This window comes from Caloenas nicobarica, chromosome 1 (genome assembly GCF_036013445.1).
Source record: "Caloenas nicobarica isolate bCalNic1 chromosome 1, bCalNic1.hap1, whole genome shotgun sequence".
Lineage (NCBI taxonomy): Eukaryota > Metazoa > Chordata > Aves > Columbiformes > Columbidae > Caloenas > Caloenas nicobarica.
This window is the reverse complement of record NC_088245.1, coordinates 58,226,416-58,245,973: the sequence shown is the minus strand read 5'-3', so window position 1 is coordinate 58,245,973 and position 19,558 is coordinate 58,226,416. Positions and strand designations below refer to the sequence as shown.

The window sequence follows — 19,558 nt, the reverse complement described above, 5'->3', positions numbered from 1 at the left end:
GGCACGCAAGGAAATTTTGGCTAGCCCTTAGGAAAGCCTGCAGCTGTAAGCCAAGGCAGTTTTACAGTTCACTGAAAGATAACAGTAGAAAGCAAATGTAAATTTGATGTGGGACACCAGAAAGCATTGCCAACCATTGAACTCACGTTTGCCAAACAAACTGGTAGCGTTACAGGAGAAGAAAGATCAGTTACATGAGGATGAGAGGAAGGGTTTGACTGTGGGTAGGACAGTTGGGAACATCTGAGTCTGGTCTAGAAGCACAGTCGGTGCTCAGTTGCCCCTGGATTTCAGTTTAATGGCACAAGAGTGTGGAGACACCAAAGCTGCCCTTAAGCAGGAGGATAGCTTTAACTCAGCGCTGACATTGATGCTCCCCATGTTCTACAACACATTCCCCAGCACTGGGACTCCGAGGGACTTTTTGGTTAGAGCTGGCCAGCTCTGTACATTGATGCTAGGCTTTGGCTAGCAAGCCCTGATAGATGCGAACTAACTCTGTGTCCACTATGTCTACATCATGATCTTACTGTATTATATCGTTATATTGTTACATTACCTTATCAGGGGTTTTTTGTCATTACCTACAACATCCCTTAGTCCCTCATATTCAATAAGGGAGAATTAATTATAAAAACATCTGACTTAAAAACCAGATAGAAATAAATATGAACCTTGAAAATAAGCTGCCTGTCTCTACCTTTTCCTAGCATATTTATCATCACCACAAAGATGCATTATTCATACTGAATAATACTATTGCCAGACTGAATCTTTTATATTTTTTAGAACCAACATTGTAAATACAGCTACTTGTTAAAAATTTTCCTAAAGTATTTTATTAAAACAACTCTGTTCATTCTGGCATAGACATGTAACTCTTTGCCAGAGTAAGCATGTAGCTTAAGTCCCACATTAATTTCAGCACGCATGTTGTCCTCTCATTTTAAAAGAGTAATGCAAAATGTTTATTTTGGCCATCTTCTGAATGAGATTAAGATCCAGGAAGGAAACTATTAAAGGTGATAAAAAGAGACTTTAAATTAGCGTGTTTAAATAGCAGAAAAATTAAAAGAAAAAAAGGAAAAAAGGTATTTTCTGCATTGTACCCTTATCTCTACTGGCATGAAGGATTGTGCATAGAATGAACTGCCTAACACAGGTCTTCTAAACCTCTGCTTTTGAAAGAGGAAACAAGCTCACTCACCCTTACTGTAAGAACAGCCATTTTACTTTTGTTACTGTACCATGCAGCCATTTGGAGCATTTCAATTTGTTTGGGCAAGACAATACTTAATTCTATAAACACAGTAGTATCCCATAGTGCTTGCTGAGCAAGTTAAAGTAGAACACAAATAACTTCCATTGACTGGAGGAAGACAGTAATTAAACCAGAAAAAAACCCATTACTAAAGTAGCACTGCTCTGCAAGTATTTTTAATGTATCAGGACCTCAGCCTTCTAAAACTAATTAATGCTTTAATGAAAGTTGTCTGTTATCTGACTAACAAATCTAGTTTTTCTAATATCCAGCTACCCTGGCTTTCAATTAAGAATCAAAAAGCCAAGAAGGGATGAGAAGGGACATCATAAGTGATTTATGGATGTCCTACTTTTGTGTACGGTACATTTATTATTGTACTTAATGCATCCATATGGTCTTCTAATTGATTCATTACTGAAAACCTCACATTACAGTTATTTCATTAAAGGTTATATCAATTTTCAGGCAGATTCTTAGGAAGCATATTTAAAAATTAAAGCTACAATCAAATTTTTGGTTTAGTATATGGATTTCAAATTATCTATCAATTTAATTATTGTGCTATTATCTATTTCGAGAGGGGTCAGTTGTTTCTTTAAATAATTTTCTTGGTCAACGTTCAACAGCTTTCTTGCTATTTCATGATCTGAGTGGTCTTTTAAATTTGCAGTTCATGTTTCCTTGTTCTGCCAACTCCAGTCAATAGTCTCTTGTTCCAACCACAAAAGTATGTATAGAGCATGAGAGAGGTGTTCATCACCTTCCTTCCTCCCACCCCAGCCATCATTTAACAGAGTATTTCTACCAGGGTCAATCTAGAAACCCCTAAAAACTAAGTTTCTGTCATAGTAGGCAGAGTGAAAAGAGAGGAAAAAAGATAATGAGTATTTTTATTTTTCAAGTTAATTTCTATTGCCTGTCTACACTTTTTCTGTGGCTTATTAGGCAGAGCCACAGCACCCTGTAGCACCATTCCAGAGAAAGCCTATGAGAGAAGTTTTGGGGACTAGTACTTCATGCTTATTTTACATCATCACCTTAAGACAAAGCATATAATTTCTATACTGTTTTAGCTTTGCCTAAAGAATGCAAAGGCTCTAAGATGGCAGTATTTAAGGTAATTCTTCCAATAACCCAAAACTTTCGCGTTTTAATGACCTGTCAGCTTAGAAGACTGCACTACTATAGAACTACACAGTACAGTACCTGAAATTAAACCCTTTTTATTACATGAAATTTGTAAAGGTTAGCCTCCAGAGCTGTGTTCTTAATTAGACAATACATTATGTGTTGCATGAAGAAAGCGTATCAGCAACAATTTGGCTAAACAGTGCAGAAAGATATGTGTTGCCAGAACTTCACAGGACTGTAAGAGAAGTGATCCTTATTTCTTTCAGTGTGTTTTCAAAAAGAAAACAAGATTAATAGTACAATTAGTACCAGCAAAGAGATAACCTCTTATTCTAAAAACACCAACAAGTAAATAGGCAAAATAAAGAAATTAAATCCAACCAATGACATTATGTAAATCAAGCAAAATTTACTTCGGCATATTGTAAATATAAAAATCTTGATTTATATTGTCATTGATTTCTATGCTACAGTTTATTACACAATGACCATTCCCAGTGAGAATGCATATCCCCAGCCAGATCTGTACAAAGCATATATTCCACTATTATTCTCCAACAGCTAATAAAGGCTGAAATGTAAATTTGTTCCAATTCATGTTTGAATAAACATAGTTAAACATATACTGTCAACCACTTTCCTACACTACTCAATGCTATTACATTAGCAGCCCTGGTGTATACTCACAACACTTTTCATGATGCTTTTACCATATACTTGATGCAAAGCACTATAACCACTAAAAGAATTTTCCACCAATTTATTGTGGTACAGAGCCAAACAAGAATTAGCTCCATTTCAAATTGTCAGTCATGACTGACCTTCAAAGGAAGGACAGCAAACCATTCCTTAAATTATTTTAACAACAAAGACAAAGACTTTCTACCTCTCTGCTTAGCTCCCCGGGTTATTCCCCTTTCCGTGAATCATTTTGACACTGAGGTGACTAAAAAAATATCACTCAGTTGACAGCTATACGACCACTTTCAAACTCCAATATCCTCCCAGCCTGTGCCTTTCATTTCAGAATTCAATATTTATTTTTTGCAAAAGAGATGCCCAAGTGCAGCAATACTTGATCTATGAAGCATTTTTAAAAGTGTGTTCCAAATATCATCTTCGGCTCTCTAATAATGTTTCTTTGATTCAAAACATCACTCTGTTTTAAAAATATCACATATTGATTTAGCAATGATATCCAAAAAATATCATTTTTCTTTTTCAAAGTAAGGCTTAATATTTAGGGGGTTACATACAAGAACACATTATGAACCATCTATTGAGGAACTGTATAGAAGCTGTGACTTTTCCTAACAATGATGTCAGAAGTGAAGAACCAAAAGGATGATTCCAAAGGCTGAATTGCCAGATCAGACAAAACATTGACTGATAAGGAAACACATGCTGTCTTGCTGTCTTTTTATCTGAGTGCCCTTTATCTGCCTTTTAAATGTTACTGTAGGGGACTTGGGTTTTCACAAAAATCACTGTCTGAGGGCACTAAAAGACTTTTTTTTAAAAAAAGGAAAAAGAAAAAGTGATGCTTCAGTCTTTATTCCTGAACTTTATCAATATAATGCATAGATTTATTGTGGGAAGCAGTCACTGATTTATTTATTGGTGGGTCACATGACCCCAGTAGGGCCATTTTGTACATTTATGATTTTGGACGTCGAGCATGTGTGACTCCAGTGATGGCACCTAGAACTCTGTGTGCTAAGAAACTTTCCCTTTCTTTAGTCAAATTTAGGCAGTAATAGGTTTCAGATCAGTTGTAAAAGGAAAACAGAACATTGATAGCAGTATAGCAATCTCCTCAACTCCTGCTGAAATTTGGGTTGGACTAGATGATCTGGGTTGGAGTAGATGATCTCCAGAGGTCACTTCCAACCCTAACTATTCTGTGATTCCGTGAAACACAAGCCTGTCTGTACTGTTCAGGATAATGGAATCAGTGCAGTTCCAACAGGGAAGAGGTGCAAGGCTACCTCCAAAGCCAAATGCTGAAACATCCACAGTGGCTTGGGCATTGGCATAAAGAAGCCAAACAAAGAGCATGGATAGAAAATCCATGATTGTCTAAATCTCTGGGTCTTTTCTCCTGGATCTCAGTACAGCATAGCACAGAAATGGTACAGAAGCCTCTTTCAGTCAGAGGAATAAATGGGGCCACGTAAGTGATAAGGAGGCAGCAGGGGGGCTTGGTTGTTTATGGGTGGCTGAATTCAACCTACTTTCATGGAAAATTTCTTTTTTGCAAAAAAAATATAAAATAATAAAGACTTTCCTTGAGGACAAAACCCAGCAATTTGAAGAATGGAAAAACATAGGCAGATTACGTTCTGCTACACACAAGTACCTACTTTGTGGCTGGGACTGGCCAGGTATAGGAATATACAGCTGAAAGAAGTACGGAACAGCTGATATTTATCTTGCTACAGATGAACTGCACAATGCTGTCAATGAAACTTTAGCCTTTAGCTTAAAAACGTATAACATGCATGCACCTGAAATTCAGTTTTCATTTCAATTGTGCAGCCTCTGAAGAAAACTAAATTACTTCAATAAACGTCTTCCTTCCACTAAAAAATACAGGGTAAGGAAAATTTTAACCAAAGAGGACCCGGGCAATTTGTGAAAGATACAACCAGCTTTTATGCCAGTTTAGCATCCCACTGAATGTTACAGAAAATAATGCCAAAGTTGCCAGCAGTAACCTAATCAATTAAAGCACTGGGCTGCTGAATACCCCACTAACATTCTTTTAACATTTTGCAAGTCAGATGACAAAAAAAGTGCCTTAAGGAGGTTTTAGTCCGTGTTATGACCTAATGCAATCTTTCCTGTCTTCCACAAAGACCGACAGCAAACACAATACCATGATAACAGTTTGGCATGTGATTATCCCTGCTGAAGTGCACAGGAGGAAGCAGAAAGCAAATGAGGCCAACTAATGCAGATTCTCTGGATTTCTCTGTGCAAACAAAATCCAGAATGACAGAGCTGCAGGCTACTAGGTCTATTTGCAAGGCTTGCTGCACATAGCCTAGTATAATTACTTAAGAAAGGACTAAAATAACGGTGAGCATCAACCTCTTGTTAGAAGGTGGGCTTGAGTCTAGAAGCCAAATGCTGTGCAGACCTGGTGTTTGGGGTCATGGTGTAAAGTGCAAAGGGACGTGAGAGCGATTATAACGATCACACCAAGGGTATTGACTGATATTGCCAACTGTTGTAATGTGTGACTAACATTTAGAGCTTGTTAGCAATTCAGCACTGTAATTATAATAGTCTTAACACTTCACTGTCTATCAGCACGGCACTTGTCCTCTGTTGTTCCAAGCATTGGACAAACACATGACCTGGAAAGGGAGAGGGACACAGTTGATGCCTTTCTGAATTTCAAGATCTGACTCCTCAGGAGGCTCTGCTGAGAAGACTGCAGAGACATTATTTTGTATTTATGCCTCCTCTGTTTGGCCCAGTGCAAATCCCTCTCTTTGACTGGCAATAACAGATGTTAAATGGCAAAAAGTGACATCTGACTCTTTGTTACATTTCATATACACTTAGCTTGGCTGTTTGTCCCAGCACTGGGCAACCTGCCACTTTCTGGACTACTTGTTCACCTCACTCATAACCATTTTCTTCCCTTATTCTGGTCCCATTTTGTAGCTTAATATACTTTCAAAAGTATTTTGACCACCTCTTCTCAAGCCCTACAGAGGGAGTGAGCTTAAAGTACTTCCACTGAATGAGAGGAGTAAGATATAAAAAGCCCTCTGAGTCAAGCACCAAGCTGCGCGTGGTCTGTCTGCATATCAGAAGGTAGATGGCCTTTGGAGTTGGAATCTGACAGACCCAAGGCTGAGACCCCAGGTTTCTGCAGTATTCAAAAGGCAGCTCCTTAGTCGCTTGTATTGTTGCAATATAGTATAACTACATTTAGCTATAGATAGACCTACATTTATATCTACATGTGTCTCAGGGAAAATAAGGACATTGCTGTACAGCGGGGGTGTCAAACTCCTTTTCCTACTCATGTAGGAGTAGTTACACTTACACAGTCCTAAAATTATATTCGGCCCTTTGAAGGCAACCGCGAGGCTGATGTGCCCCCGGTGAAAATGAGTTTGACACCCTTGCTGTACAGGGAAGGAAGATAAAATTACCATTCTGAATAACTTCCAAACTAACTGTAGTACAACATTTCACACAACACATGATGGAAGGCAGACGGTGCATAAGCAACTTGCTTTAGAAACTCTGCCTGTTCTGTTGTAAGAACATCCCCAGCCTTATCCATTCCTCTCTTCTTCCTCACAAATTAAGAAAGACTTTTGGTCTGTTGTCTCCTAAAAGCAGTCCTAAATTTATGGTCTAATGGATCACTCTCAGCTATCAAATTTTCTCATAGACTTCTATGCATTTTTATCAGACTGAGACAGAAACATTTAAATATAACTTTACAGATTGTTCACCATGGCCTTACTGGGCCAGTTAACTGGGTGGATGCTGTGCCAGCAGAGACTGCCACAGTATTTGAAAGACAGAAGAGTTCTTAACAAAGAAAACTGAAAAAAGGAAGAGACATTACTGTATATCAAGGCAAGGTATTCAACATCAGGGAAAAAAGTAGTAAGAAATTATGGTAAAGCTGGGCAAAGCTGGAACAGGTTATTAGTGAAAAAACATTACTGGAGCATCTTCTCTTCTTAGGATTCTCAGAAGGCCATTTACATTCTGGTACGTGGAAATATCACACACAGCTTGGTGCTGTGACTCAGAGGGGTTTCTGTATCCTACTCCTCTCATTTAGTAAAACTCAAGGACTTACCCTTCAGAAAGAGGGCATCTTGTATGGTGTGAACACAGGCACATGGTGTGAATTGTGGAGTTGTCATATGCAAGTACAGGAGTTGGACTCGATGATCCTTGTGGGTCCCTTCCAACTCAGGACAGTCTATGATTCTATGACACTACCAAAATACCCCTGAGAAGAAACATGTATTTTCCATTTAAATAAAACCAAAAATCAAATTTCATAGATATTGTTCCATTTTTATGAAGAAAAAACTATATTACATGTCCCCACAAAAATGTGCCCACAGGGAAAATATTTTTTGTACAGAAAATGACTGGAAAGATTGAACGTCCCCACCTTTTTATCAAGCTCTCTTCATGCAGTTCTTCTTATGAAACTCCAACAAAGCCCATCAGTAGAGGCAATTTAAATGTTCAGAAGAAAGGATACTTCGTGGCCTAGTTCCCTTTGTTTCGCTGATCTTTAAAAGGAAGAAGCAAGTCTTGCTTCAAAAGTAAGTCTTGGGTGGATACATGAAGGAGGATAGAGTAGGACATCCTGTGCGTTAGAGGAAGAACTTAGAGAGGACATTCCATGTGGAAGCCATGGCTTCACAGAAAGTACAATGAATTAGAAAAATAGACATTTCCAGCAGAAAAAGTTGTGGGAATCATGAAATAAAATATAGGAATGAATAAGGTAGATAAGCTCTGGGCCTTAACACTGGTAATTAAACCTGATGCATCAGTAAATGGGGAACTGATGGAGGAATAAACTCATATGTGTAAGGCCATGTTAGCAGGCAAGCAAGAGATGCATCTTGTCTGAGTACATAGTGTGAGCAAAGTTAGACAACAGGATCAAGCAGTACTTGTGGGATGAATTTGACATAAGCGTAAAAGCAGTTCTGCTGTGGTTTCACAGCCTCATGGTCTTCAGCTACCCAAAGCCACCCAGAAGCAGCCCACCTACTTGAACTGTGCCTAGATTTGGAAAGGATTTCCACATTATTTCAATATTAAAAGTGTTGTTTAAGCTAGGATCAGCTCCAGATTAAAAAAAGGCACTAAATGCATGTCTGTGTGCGTGCATGAATATAATGAATATATATACATAGGTAAGTAGTCAGTGTGCAGTTGGTGCTTAAGCACTCACTATCATCAACAGAAATCTTGTCACTACAGCCATTTGGGCTTAGGGAGATACTCAGCTCGCCCTGAAGTAGGCATCAAGACTATGTTATACTGGTAGATTAAATGTGTCTGGTACTCTTCTCAGGCAATGAGAAAACTGATGCGAAAATGGCCTGTGTCAGTACCAATCTCCTAAACAGGATGGCCACATCCAGTCTGACTATTGGATATGGTCCCCAACCTATATTAACTCTCTAATCCTCCAGAAATTGTTTAGAAAAGTGCTAGATAGCTTAACAACCAATAGACTAGATTTCCACTGCCTGTATTGAAGCTTGCATACCTAGTTCACATATGGATATCTACTTATAGATACATACGTTCGTGTGCTCTACTCTTCCCCTGAATCCCCTCTGGAAGGACTAGCACCTGATGCTCTTCTTTGTGCACTTCAGTGTGCTTGAAGGCAGATGGTTCAAACATTGATGACAAAATAGATGTAATGGTGTGGCACAGCTATAGCTCTGAGGCATTCAGCCTTACACGAAAGGTCACAGAAAAGGCAAAGAGCTCTGTGTGGCTGTCTGTGAATCTTATGTCCTATTGACATTAGCTGAGAGAAGCTCTAATTACATCAACTTCGTTCAGTAACACTCTTGGTAAACCAAACAAAACTGAAGAGATGTGCTGAATTTTAGGCTACTGTACAGTGCTGTGATCTTTCTAAGCAACAGAAACAGAGACAGATTTTCACATTTATATAGGAAGGTGTACAGTAGTAGCAAGATGTGAAAGGGAAAATCTTGATATATTGGGCAACTTTATTATGTTTACATTTCTGAGACACTTCACAGGATACAAGTGAAGAAAGCATCTGAGAAGCTTAGTCCAATCTTAGTACAACAGACTTGTGTGTCTGAGAGAAACTTTGAACAGATCAAACTATATCAGGTTACAAAGGATGATGCTTTGGCATCCATGAAGTGATACTTTAGACCTAGTCTGAGTTGTAAACTTTACTACAAGTCCTTCTGCTTTTCTCTCAAGTTTAGCTCTATGTATATATATGTATGTTTGATTGGGTTTTTTTTAAACAAGTGTGTTAGACAGCAACATTTTTAATCATAAGTGGTTATCCACAGAATATTTCTACTTTCCATGTACTGCCTTGACCTTGCTGGTGCTCATATTCAGTATTGGAAAGACTTGGAAAAAACATGAATAAACATTTGGAGAACTTGTTCATTTCAGTACAAACTCTCTTATATGTTCAATGAGTGTTTAGTTTCTGAGATCCAAAATAAACCCATACAAATGGAAAACTCTCAATCATTACAAAAAATTATGTAATTCAGTATGTTAACCAAGCAATTTTCAGATGACTTGGTCTTATGTCATTTAAAGACACGGCTAAACAGAACATATGGGTAAGCACTAAGACATTTATAGAACAGTCAAAATGCTTCTAAAAGCTCTGCATTGTCCTCACTTACCTCAACAAACCATGTACATGAACACACACACACACAAAAAGAGGAACTTAATACTGGGTACCCTGATGGAAAGCCTTCAGTTATATAGAACTCACTCCCAGAAAATAAATCCCTCCTCTTCCTCCTTTATGCAAACAAGCACTACAATTTCCCCAGGTTCAGTAAAATTACTTTTTAACATGTGTTCTTTATGGGTAGTCACAAAACATCACTTTTTGACACAATACCTGCAGAATTCTGGGTTTCACAGCACTCTGCTGTGCATTGGCAACATTTTGCTTATCAGATGGTCTAGTCCTTAGCACAAAATGTAACCTTGTAATAGTTCTACATTAGGCATCATTCACCCTAGCTTTCCACCTCAATCATGAAGAAAATGGACCTCAAGTCACTGAAATTAGATTGAATTCAGTTTCCTCCACTCTGCAGAGCCACAACAATGTTGATTTATTTTAAAAAATAACCCCCGTTGCTGGCTTTCATACTGAATCACAATGTGCACTAGTCATGTAACTGGATTACAGGAAGCATTAACACTAGCAATTGCCCTTTCAAGTTGAGCAACCAGCAACATTGCTAAAGGCTGGAACAAAAAGGGTCAGCCAGGGCAAAAGAACAAATGTTGTCGCTTTCACTGTATGATAAACCCCCAAAATTAGCAACAAGTAGTAAGTGCTAGTTTGAAACCAAGAGGGAGCACTAATACACATGCATTCAAAACAACATAGACTCCCTTGGCAATGACATTAACATTGCCATCTACTTAAGGTGAAATTCAAGAGGGAGAAACAAAACATCGAAGTGCAGAGACTTGGGGGGAGCGGGGCTGTGCTTGGATCAGAGCAACCACCCTGCTGTGGGACAGCTGCCCTTTGGAGGAAGGCACCTTCAGAATTTCTTATTGTGGGATTAGTCCACTGACCTGTCCAAATCTCAGCACTTCGGCTTTGAAACATGCGCTTTCCCCAAGGCTCTTCCTGAAAGGATGACATTAAAAACCAAAAATGCTGTCCTTAAACACACCCAGAGACAGATGAAGATCCCAAGCAACAAACAGCTTTCATGTCATGATTCGCTCATGCTGTTATGCCCCCGTTTAAAGCACATATGGTTCTCAGCGAGAACAGAAGGCTTCAGAGCAACAGCTCCATCCTAGAAATGCAGTAGCAAACCTTCAGACCGAGGTCACTTAATGAGGACTTAATGTAGATTTAATAGATCTTTTTTTATGTGTCTGCCAACTGAAAATCTGCCTCATTTAGCTTTTAACGCAGGCACGGAGCCAGTCAGCTAAAATCAGGGTAGCCCCAGAATATATTGCAAGATTCTTCGATTGAAAGTTGAGGACTGCAGGTCTCCAAATGTGTGTAAAGTTCTACTAAAATAACAGACCATAGGCAATTGTCATTTAATGAAAAAACGAGGTGCCATGCATATTCTGAGTTCCTTGCACTAACAGAAAGGTTTCAGCTCCACAGGAGGTGAAATAATGCTTGCTATGGAAAAAAAGAGAGCAGGTATCTTTGCTATGGAGTTGGTCCTGCAGGTTTAGGCTAGCTTGGGGCATGGATGAATCCAGTTTGCTTGGCATTTCCTCCTCCTGGTCAGCACCATTCAGTATTGGCACGCTGTGTACAGTTGGTATGTGCCCAGTGAAGCACGGCTGTTAGTACCTTATTTTCCTTATTTTGTTCTGATAAGGACACTTACATACAAATTAATCTAGTCCACTGACTGTACCAGCCTTCTAATCTCAAATTAGGAGGTCTTCTTCATGTGGGATACAACAAGTCCAGAGCACAACTTTTTGAGCCTCGTTCTCTAATAGTATTAACATTTTATATTTTATATAGTATTAAATATTATTAATTAAATTAATTTAATTAAATTAATTTATTATTTTAATTTAACAAATTAAATAAAATAAATATTATTAATCAAATATTAAATATTTAAATAAATAGAAATATTAATAAAATTATTTAATTTAATAAATTAAATAAATATTATTAATTAAATACTATATTTTATATAGTATTAAAAATTTAATAAAATTACTACATTTTTTTTTCCTGACTATTCTTTTCAGTGTCACTAGCCTTTGTTGCATTTGTTGCATTCATGATGGCAGATCTCTAGAGGTACCAACATGAGGAACTCATAAGCAATTCTGAAACACTTTGTGTACTAACATGCCCTAATGCTGTACACTCTCTTCTTTCCTTCTTTGTAAAGGCCATTCTCTTTTAATCCAGCATCTTCTGTACTGAGTAATTTACAGAATTAGGCAAATAGCTGCTGATCGTAATTAGTTACATTGTTTCAGTTTAATCTTTATTAGTTCACTCTAATGAGTGGGTGAGCCATTATGAATGATTGTTCTTCCCTCCAAGAAGGAGAAGGATGAGCCCAATGCTGTTCTCCATAATCAGACAGGGCTGACTGTGCGCCAGGGTGAGGCAGAGCAGTGCCGAACAAAGGCAGCCGCTGCTGTCCACTCCATAGAGGACAGCTCTGGTGACAGTGAAGGGTGAGGATGGAGCAGGGTGGCATCAGCACATGGCTCCACTGACATGCTCTCCACTGCAGGAGGGAGCACTGCTGTCTGAGAAAGGGAAAGATCCCACACACAGTTACCTGAACGAGGAGGGTCCCAGACCATATCTCCCAGAAAGAGCATGTATGGCTTATGCCAACAAAAACATAGTTCCTATTCTTTGCAAGAAATAGGCTTGTTTTCAAACAGCTGTGTAAGCATAATCGTGGATTCACTGGAGAAATAGAAGTGAATGAATCCTTTGCATCAGCCTTTTAAAATCTCCCTGCCTTTCTTGAATTGTTCCCTAAAGTATATTTTCTTGTGCCCTGTGCAGAACAAGTTTAAAATCCACCCATCAAAAGCAGTGCAAATACCAGTCAAGACAAGAGGACTAAAGGCATTTGAGGCAAAGGTAAGTTCTTTAGCTACAGAGAGGCTATATTCTGCACTGGTTCATCAGATTGCTTTGTTGATGACGGTGAGACTATGTGAATGCAAGTTCTACTAAAGTGAAGAGCTTCAAGATGTGTGGTCGTTATTTAGATTTATATGAACAGCCAGGCAGAGGAATGTGAACTTTGGATACCTTACATTACAATCTATGTCTATATTCATCTACAAGCACATTTATTCACAACACTCCAGAACTCAGGAAAAAAAAAAATGCACTTACCACAACAATCACATTTGTTGCAGGAATGGGAAGATTTTCCACTTCCAGATCTTGACCAGTCATAGCTAACAGATTGAGGGATGGGTCGTAGGCAGGTCTGGGGAAGGCTGATTTAACAATTATTGCAGGATGCAGCTTGCTTATTTTGGTGTGAGAAGAAGAATGGAAATTTTGTTTGGAATTCTTGTAACTGTCTGTATCCAGACTTTTCTCCACACTCTGCACATGGTGATAAATAAACACAGGTTTCCCACTTCTTCTCTGATGAATTGCCAAGAAGTGGTCATTGTCTCCAGAAAAGCAGCCTGCAGAAAGAGAAGAATAAGGTCAGAATGCCTCTCTTGGATATTCTGTAGATGGCCCTGGAAAACTGATGAGATCTTTGTGTTCTGCAAGATTTGGAAAGAATATTTATAGAATACAAGAATTCCCTTAAAATCTCACAATGCAATTTCTATAGCAATAGCTTAAAAACACTAGAGAGATTCTACTAAGTATATGAAGCGTATCACATTCTTAAACCCATTTTTACAGGGCTTTTTAAAATGTTACTTATACTACCAGTCAGGGTTACATTTCAAAAATGATGAGCACATGCTGAGCCAAGTCCAACCTTTGTATCAGCATCAACTCCAATAGGAAAATATATGCAATCTACTTCCTAATTTATTTAATGAGCTGATAATACCAAAGATGAGAATTGCTGTGATCACCTTTTATACATGGAGACTTGAAGAGAAAATGCCAAGAAGCAGATCCAAAATTCAGATTTAAACATGTAAGAAAGAAAGTTAAAGTTCAGATGCCTGAGTCCATAATCATAATTCTGCATTCCCTGGTCAGCTGCCATTAACTTCTTAGATCAGGAGCCCTTATACTCCCTTGCTCCAACTCCTGTTATGACCCAGCCTACAGTCAAGCATTGCCTGGCCAGCCATTGGAACGCCCGCCTCTCTGAAGAGGAGATACAGGTGTGTGGATTTAGCAACAACTTGCATACCTTGGTGTCGGGCATAAGAATTCTTTTAGATTATATGCTTTTAATAAACTGTATATTAGTAAAAAAAAGTTTTCTTTTGATAGTCAAAATACTTCCTAATGATGCCTTTATGAAAGGAACCAGAACTAAAGTTTTGACTTTTTTTTTTTTTTTTTAATGGCGGAAACCTAGTGAGTCCTCAGTTCCTTTGTGAAGCACAGAGTAGCTACAACAGCCCCGTTCAGCTCCCAGTATGGAAGTCAGGTTGACCCTATGAGCAGAAAAACAGGCAAGGATGAGTTCCTTTCTAGATAAAACGTACCCGAAGCTGCATTAGTCACCTCCTGAAAGACTGGTCTAAGAAACCCACTCTGGTACAAAAGGGACGTTATGTTCTAAGAGGAGTGAGCCCAGAGAGCTCACTCTGATCAGCCTGGAATTTCTTCTTCAGAAGCTGTTGGAGTGTTGTGGTTTGACCCCAGTTGGTAACTAGGACCACGCAGCCGCTCACTTACTCCCCACTCCCAAGTGGGATGGGGAAGAGAATCAGAAAGGAAAAAAACCTCATGGGTTCAGATAAGAACAGTTTAATAAGACAGTAAAGGAAGAGGGAAGGAAAAAAAAAAAAAAAAAAGAATATATGCAAAACAAGTGATGCACAATGCAGTTGCTCATCACCCATGACACCAAGAGATCACCCGTTCCTGAGCAGGAAAATTTGTCCCCCCGTCCAACTCCTGTTTATATACTGAGCATGATGTCATATGGTGAGGAATACCCATTGGTCAGTTGGGGTCAGCTGTCCTGGCTCCGCCCCCTCCCAGCTTCTCATTCACCTACAGCCTTCTGGCTGAAAAGTCCCTGACTTGATGTAAATATCGTGTGGCAACAACCAAAACATCAGTGTATTACCAACTTTCTTCTCATACTAAGTGCAAAACATGGCACTATACCAGCTACTAGGAAGAAAATTAACTCTATTCCAGACAAAACCAGGACACGGAGTTGCATTTGTGCACTGATTGGGTCAGCTATTTTTTTAGTTAAAAACAGTAATTTTAAACAATCAATGTTATTTTAATTCTCGTCATGAGCTATGAAAAGCAGCTTAGAACCAACAACATGTTTCAATTCAGGTTGAACAAGAAATCATTTTGTTGTATTCAGACTGATTTTTGCCTCTGATTTTTTTGCTTCTGTAAGTAAATCAAAATAATCAGTCATTTGCACAGCTCTACTCAGTGCCCTTAGGAGATTTCAGTGTAGGTAATTACATTCTGTTGACCTAATTTCCTCATGAAATTTTGGTTAGGAAAATCAACGACAATACTTCATCTGTGTTTTAGTATTGCTATGCATCATTGGGAAATGCGTTCTCTGCCGAAAGCAGGTCCATGTCAGTAGGCGGTGAAGCAATTCATAACATACATGAGCAGAAAATCAATACAAAGAAGACAGAACAGAGAATCTTGCATTTTGCAGTACACTTAGAGATCATCCTAGTATAAAGTATGATGTTAAACCTAAGGCTACTCTTTTAAATGGTAAAAACAAACACTGACAATTTCCTAGATGACCACGGTGGTCACATGTACAGCTGTTGTCAGGTTTTGATTGGGAAGACAATTGAGAGTAGGAGAAAAAAAGAGAGAAACTGCAGAGTATAGTCTTAGAGATGGATGAATTTCAAAGCCCGTTAAGATTGCTGGGATCACATTAAGCTTTGTTGGGGGTAGCTTTACTGATAACATCCCAAGGGCTGGCCTTATCTAGCAATTTAGAGAGTTGTGTGGCAAAATAAAACCAATATCAGCATTTCTCACAGTCACTTCTTTGCTGAATTTATTTTCATGTCTCCTTCACAGACAACCAGTATTCCAAAACTGATCACAGATAATATGCAGGAGCATAACTACAGACACATTTGGTGTCTGTGGTTGCTCTTTACTTCCTTCATTCTTACTGTCTTTGTTTCCGAGGGAATCAAAACCACTGTGATTGTCCTGGAATTCTTTATATTGCATTTCCTACCTGCTCTAACATTCCAAATTCCCCTTTTATTTTATTTATTTTACTGAAAGAAGCAGAAAACATAATATAATTAAGTACTAGCCAAAATTCTTCACTGCATAATATTAAGGTAAATCCCAAGTATGACTTCAGAATTCTGACAGAGCCCAAAGTAACACAGCAAAGCCAGAAAGGTTGCCTTATTTTTGATAAAACAATAGTTAAAGCAACTCCCTGAAAAGCTCGCCTGCTCATGTGACTCAGTACTTTTTAACAGCAGTCTCACCATCTCCCACTAACTCCCAGCAGACTCGCTTCCATTAGAATGCTTAAAATCATGTCAGTAACACAGGTCTCTGCAGTGGATTCAATGTATGGTCCATTGCAGCAGATTTTCAAGATGGACAACAAAATATACTTGGGTAATGGCCCATCCTGCAGAAATGAAAAATTAACAAGTCTAATTGCACAAGATACTCTTCGCACTGACACAAATCTATTTTTAAGAGCTGCCAGTGCAGACATCCAAATAGGTTCCAAGAAAATTACTAGGCTGAATTTGGTTTTCTGAGAAGTCCACATAGCCCCAGTAGCTTAAGTAGATCATATGTATTTACAGTGCCTCATGTAAAAAACTCCATTGATCTTAGTAGACTGTGGATAAGGCCTAACCAAGATCAGACTTTGGCTCTCAGACTGCTATGGATGCCTCAGGTGACCCTAACAAGTAGGACAACCTTGACACTACAGGGAAACCCAAAGCTTCCTCTTAATCTCATGAAGGAGGAAAATATTCCTTCTTCACCCCTCAAGATTCAGCTCTGAACACAAGCAGTATGCACCCATGAGACACTTGGAGAAGTCACTTGCAACGCCAGTACTTCCGCTACACACCACCTTTAAATATTGCCAGCCACCAAACCTTAAAAGAGAGAAGACTGGGATTCCCATATCAAGTTGTGTACCTATACAGAAAAAGCAAATACTCCTTTGTGGCCCACAGGGAAACCAACAGAAGCTATGAAAAACTGAAGAACCACAATATTATAGCAAAGAGTGATTTGAGTGCCTTTTAAGCTTCAGATATCCCAACACACACAGAAATCCAGAAAATGGGGACTCAAAAAAAAAGACTTCCTAGAGATATCTCTTCCTTAAGCTTAGCAAATTTGATCCTAAAATGAATTTTGATATTCTGCCTACACTATCCTGTTTGAACTCTACTTCGGAATGAAGTTATTCATGACTGACTTGTAATATTCACCCAGTTCTGATATCATCCTTTAACTAAAATAATTTTATTCCTTCTCCTAAAAATCCTTTCCGTCAAGTGTATTTACAAAGAATTACAGTTTATTCTGCCTTGGCATTGAGGAGAATAGACTAGATTTCTTCTAATCAAAAAGATGCTGAATCTTAACCTATTTCTCAGCTAAGTATAGCTATTTTTATGCCAATGGAAAATTGTCCAAAATGAACAGTAATCAGTGGCTACACTCAAGCTCACATCAGAACTTCTCAACAGCAGGTTTGAATCTGCCTTTGCTCCTAGAAGATAGCCTACTCATCCATCATCTAGATCATCTCATGTAATAACCATTCCCTTTAGGAACATATTCTGCAATGTGACTGGTATGATCTGTTGATTCTTTCTTCCAGTTCTTCTGTCTGTACAATGTTTTGATTGGTCACCACTCTTTTTCTTAGGCTGTGGCTCCTGATGAATATTGGTACTTCTTCCTCTGTTCTTTCCTACTGGTTGACTTTTCCTTCTTCCTTGCAACTCCTCACATGCTGCTACTGCTTTTTCTTAGATTTTTTTTTTTTTAACAAGAAAGTCTGTCTTGATCTTGCTTCCATGTTCCTCCACTGCAACCTCCCTATTCAATTTATCTTATCCTGTACAACAGTATTTTTCTTCCTCAAAATATCAGATTATCTTCAGTTGCATTTCCAGTGCCTGGAACTTTGCTTCTAGAACCTCTACAAACTGAAACACTTCATCTATTAATAAAGTGCAACCAGAAGTTACAAAGTGATGTAGAATGCATACTTTCTACATCTTGAATATCTTTACTGCTTGTGCTAGTTTCAGTGTTTCCACCGTTGCCACCAGTTGCCATCTTCATCTTCATCATCCTTCCTGGAAAGGAAAACGGGAAATAAACATACAAAACTCCCTGTTCTGTTGGTTCCAGCTGTTCTGCTTGCTGGTTCCAACCATGTGTTCACTTGATTTTCTCATTTGTCTGCAGAAAAATACAAGATTCTGTCCTGAATTAAAAAGAAAAAAAATATCTGATCTACAGAAGAATGATGGATAGTGGGCCAGTAGAAGTCCATGCAAAATACTCACATGGTCCCAGTATATGTGAAGCACAAAATTTTCTCATGATAATAGATGCATAAATCACATTAATGCTAGACAGCACACACTGCTCAGACTGTATTACACTACAAATGTGTATTGCACATACAGAAATGAAAGCCTACAATAAATAGTAAATCAGATCAGAAAAATGTTGTGGGCACTTTTGACTGTCCCAGTGGGCCTCTGCCTAACAGAGAAATCCCAAGGCTTCTTTAGACTGTCTTGTCTCCCTGAATAGTCTCAGGCAGTGGGCATTTTATTTTACAGCAACCTGCCAGAAAATTCTTAGATTCTCAAATCCCAAATATCTTCACTTTATCTAAAATAGACAGATAAAAAACTTCATGGTAATCAAAATCTATTAATAAGCCAGTAACACAGTAGCGGGGTTTTATCTTTTTAAAACATAAAAATATTGCAGCTTTACAGATTTTTTTATCTCACATCCTCTAGAGACAGAAACCAGAACTTTATTCAACTGCAAAAGGAGATTCCCAGTGGGAGATGACATTCTTTTGTAAACCTGATAGGGCCAGGATAATGGTGTCTTGATGAGTGTCTGAAAAACAATTTGAGGTCGTCATCCTAAGTCTTATTATTTGTTTTAATCTGAACAAATTAGATTCATAATAATGTATGTTCCCAAACATACCCATTTTCTCTAATGAGAAGTATACTGTATATTTACTACTTGTAAGTAGTGCAGTCACCTCAAATCCATTGATAGAACTGCTGTGCTACACCTGATCACTAAGTAAAATGCACAAGTGAATACAGACACATAGTGCATATGTTTTAAAACTCACACTCAATACTATAACTGGTCTATAATAACACTGAAGTCTCTTTATAGTTACAGATATCGTAGTGTATTACACAGCTTGATATTTTCATGCTAACAAGCTGGAAATTGGATGAAAAAAGGCAGAAAATGTAGAGGTATTTCATAAGGGAAAAACATGCTGAAACTTGACTGATTGCTTTCAAAGATAAATATAACTCAAAGGCAAGTTGAGTTACAGTACCTAATGCTGTTGCCAAATAATTTCTCATTTTCAGTAAAAAGCCTTACTAAACTTCGATAATTGAATTTTGTAGCCTGAGCTCCACATTCTTTCTTTCTTGCTGTTTAGCTCACCATTCTGAAAGATGCTCTGTGTC

At 38.3% G+C, this 19,558-nt stretch overlaps 1 protein-coding gene across 1 annotated transcript in view; it reads right to left on the bottom strand.

Annotated features, from left to right (window-relative positions):
* Positions 1-19,053, bottom strand: part of PTPRR (protein tyrosine phosphatase receptor type R) — a 142,952-nt gene extending 123,899 nt beyond the window's left edge. Inside the window, exons 1-3 of the mRNA XM_065632240.1 lie at positions 19,050-19,053; positions 18,080-18,169; positions 13,038-13,351 (exon numbers count right to left, since the gene is read on the bottom strand). Of these exons, the coding sequence (XP_065488312.1) occupies positions 13,038-13,351; positions 18,080-18,169; positions 19,050-19,053 (408 nt within the window). The remainder of the gene's footprint in view (positions 1-13,037; positions 13,352-18,079; positions 18,170-19,049) is intronic.
* Positions 19,054-19,558: the final 505 nt, after the last annotated feature.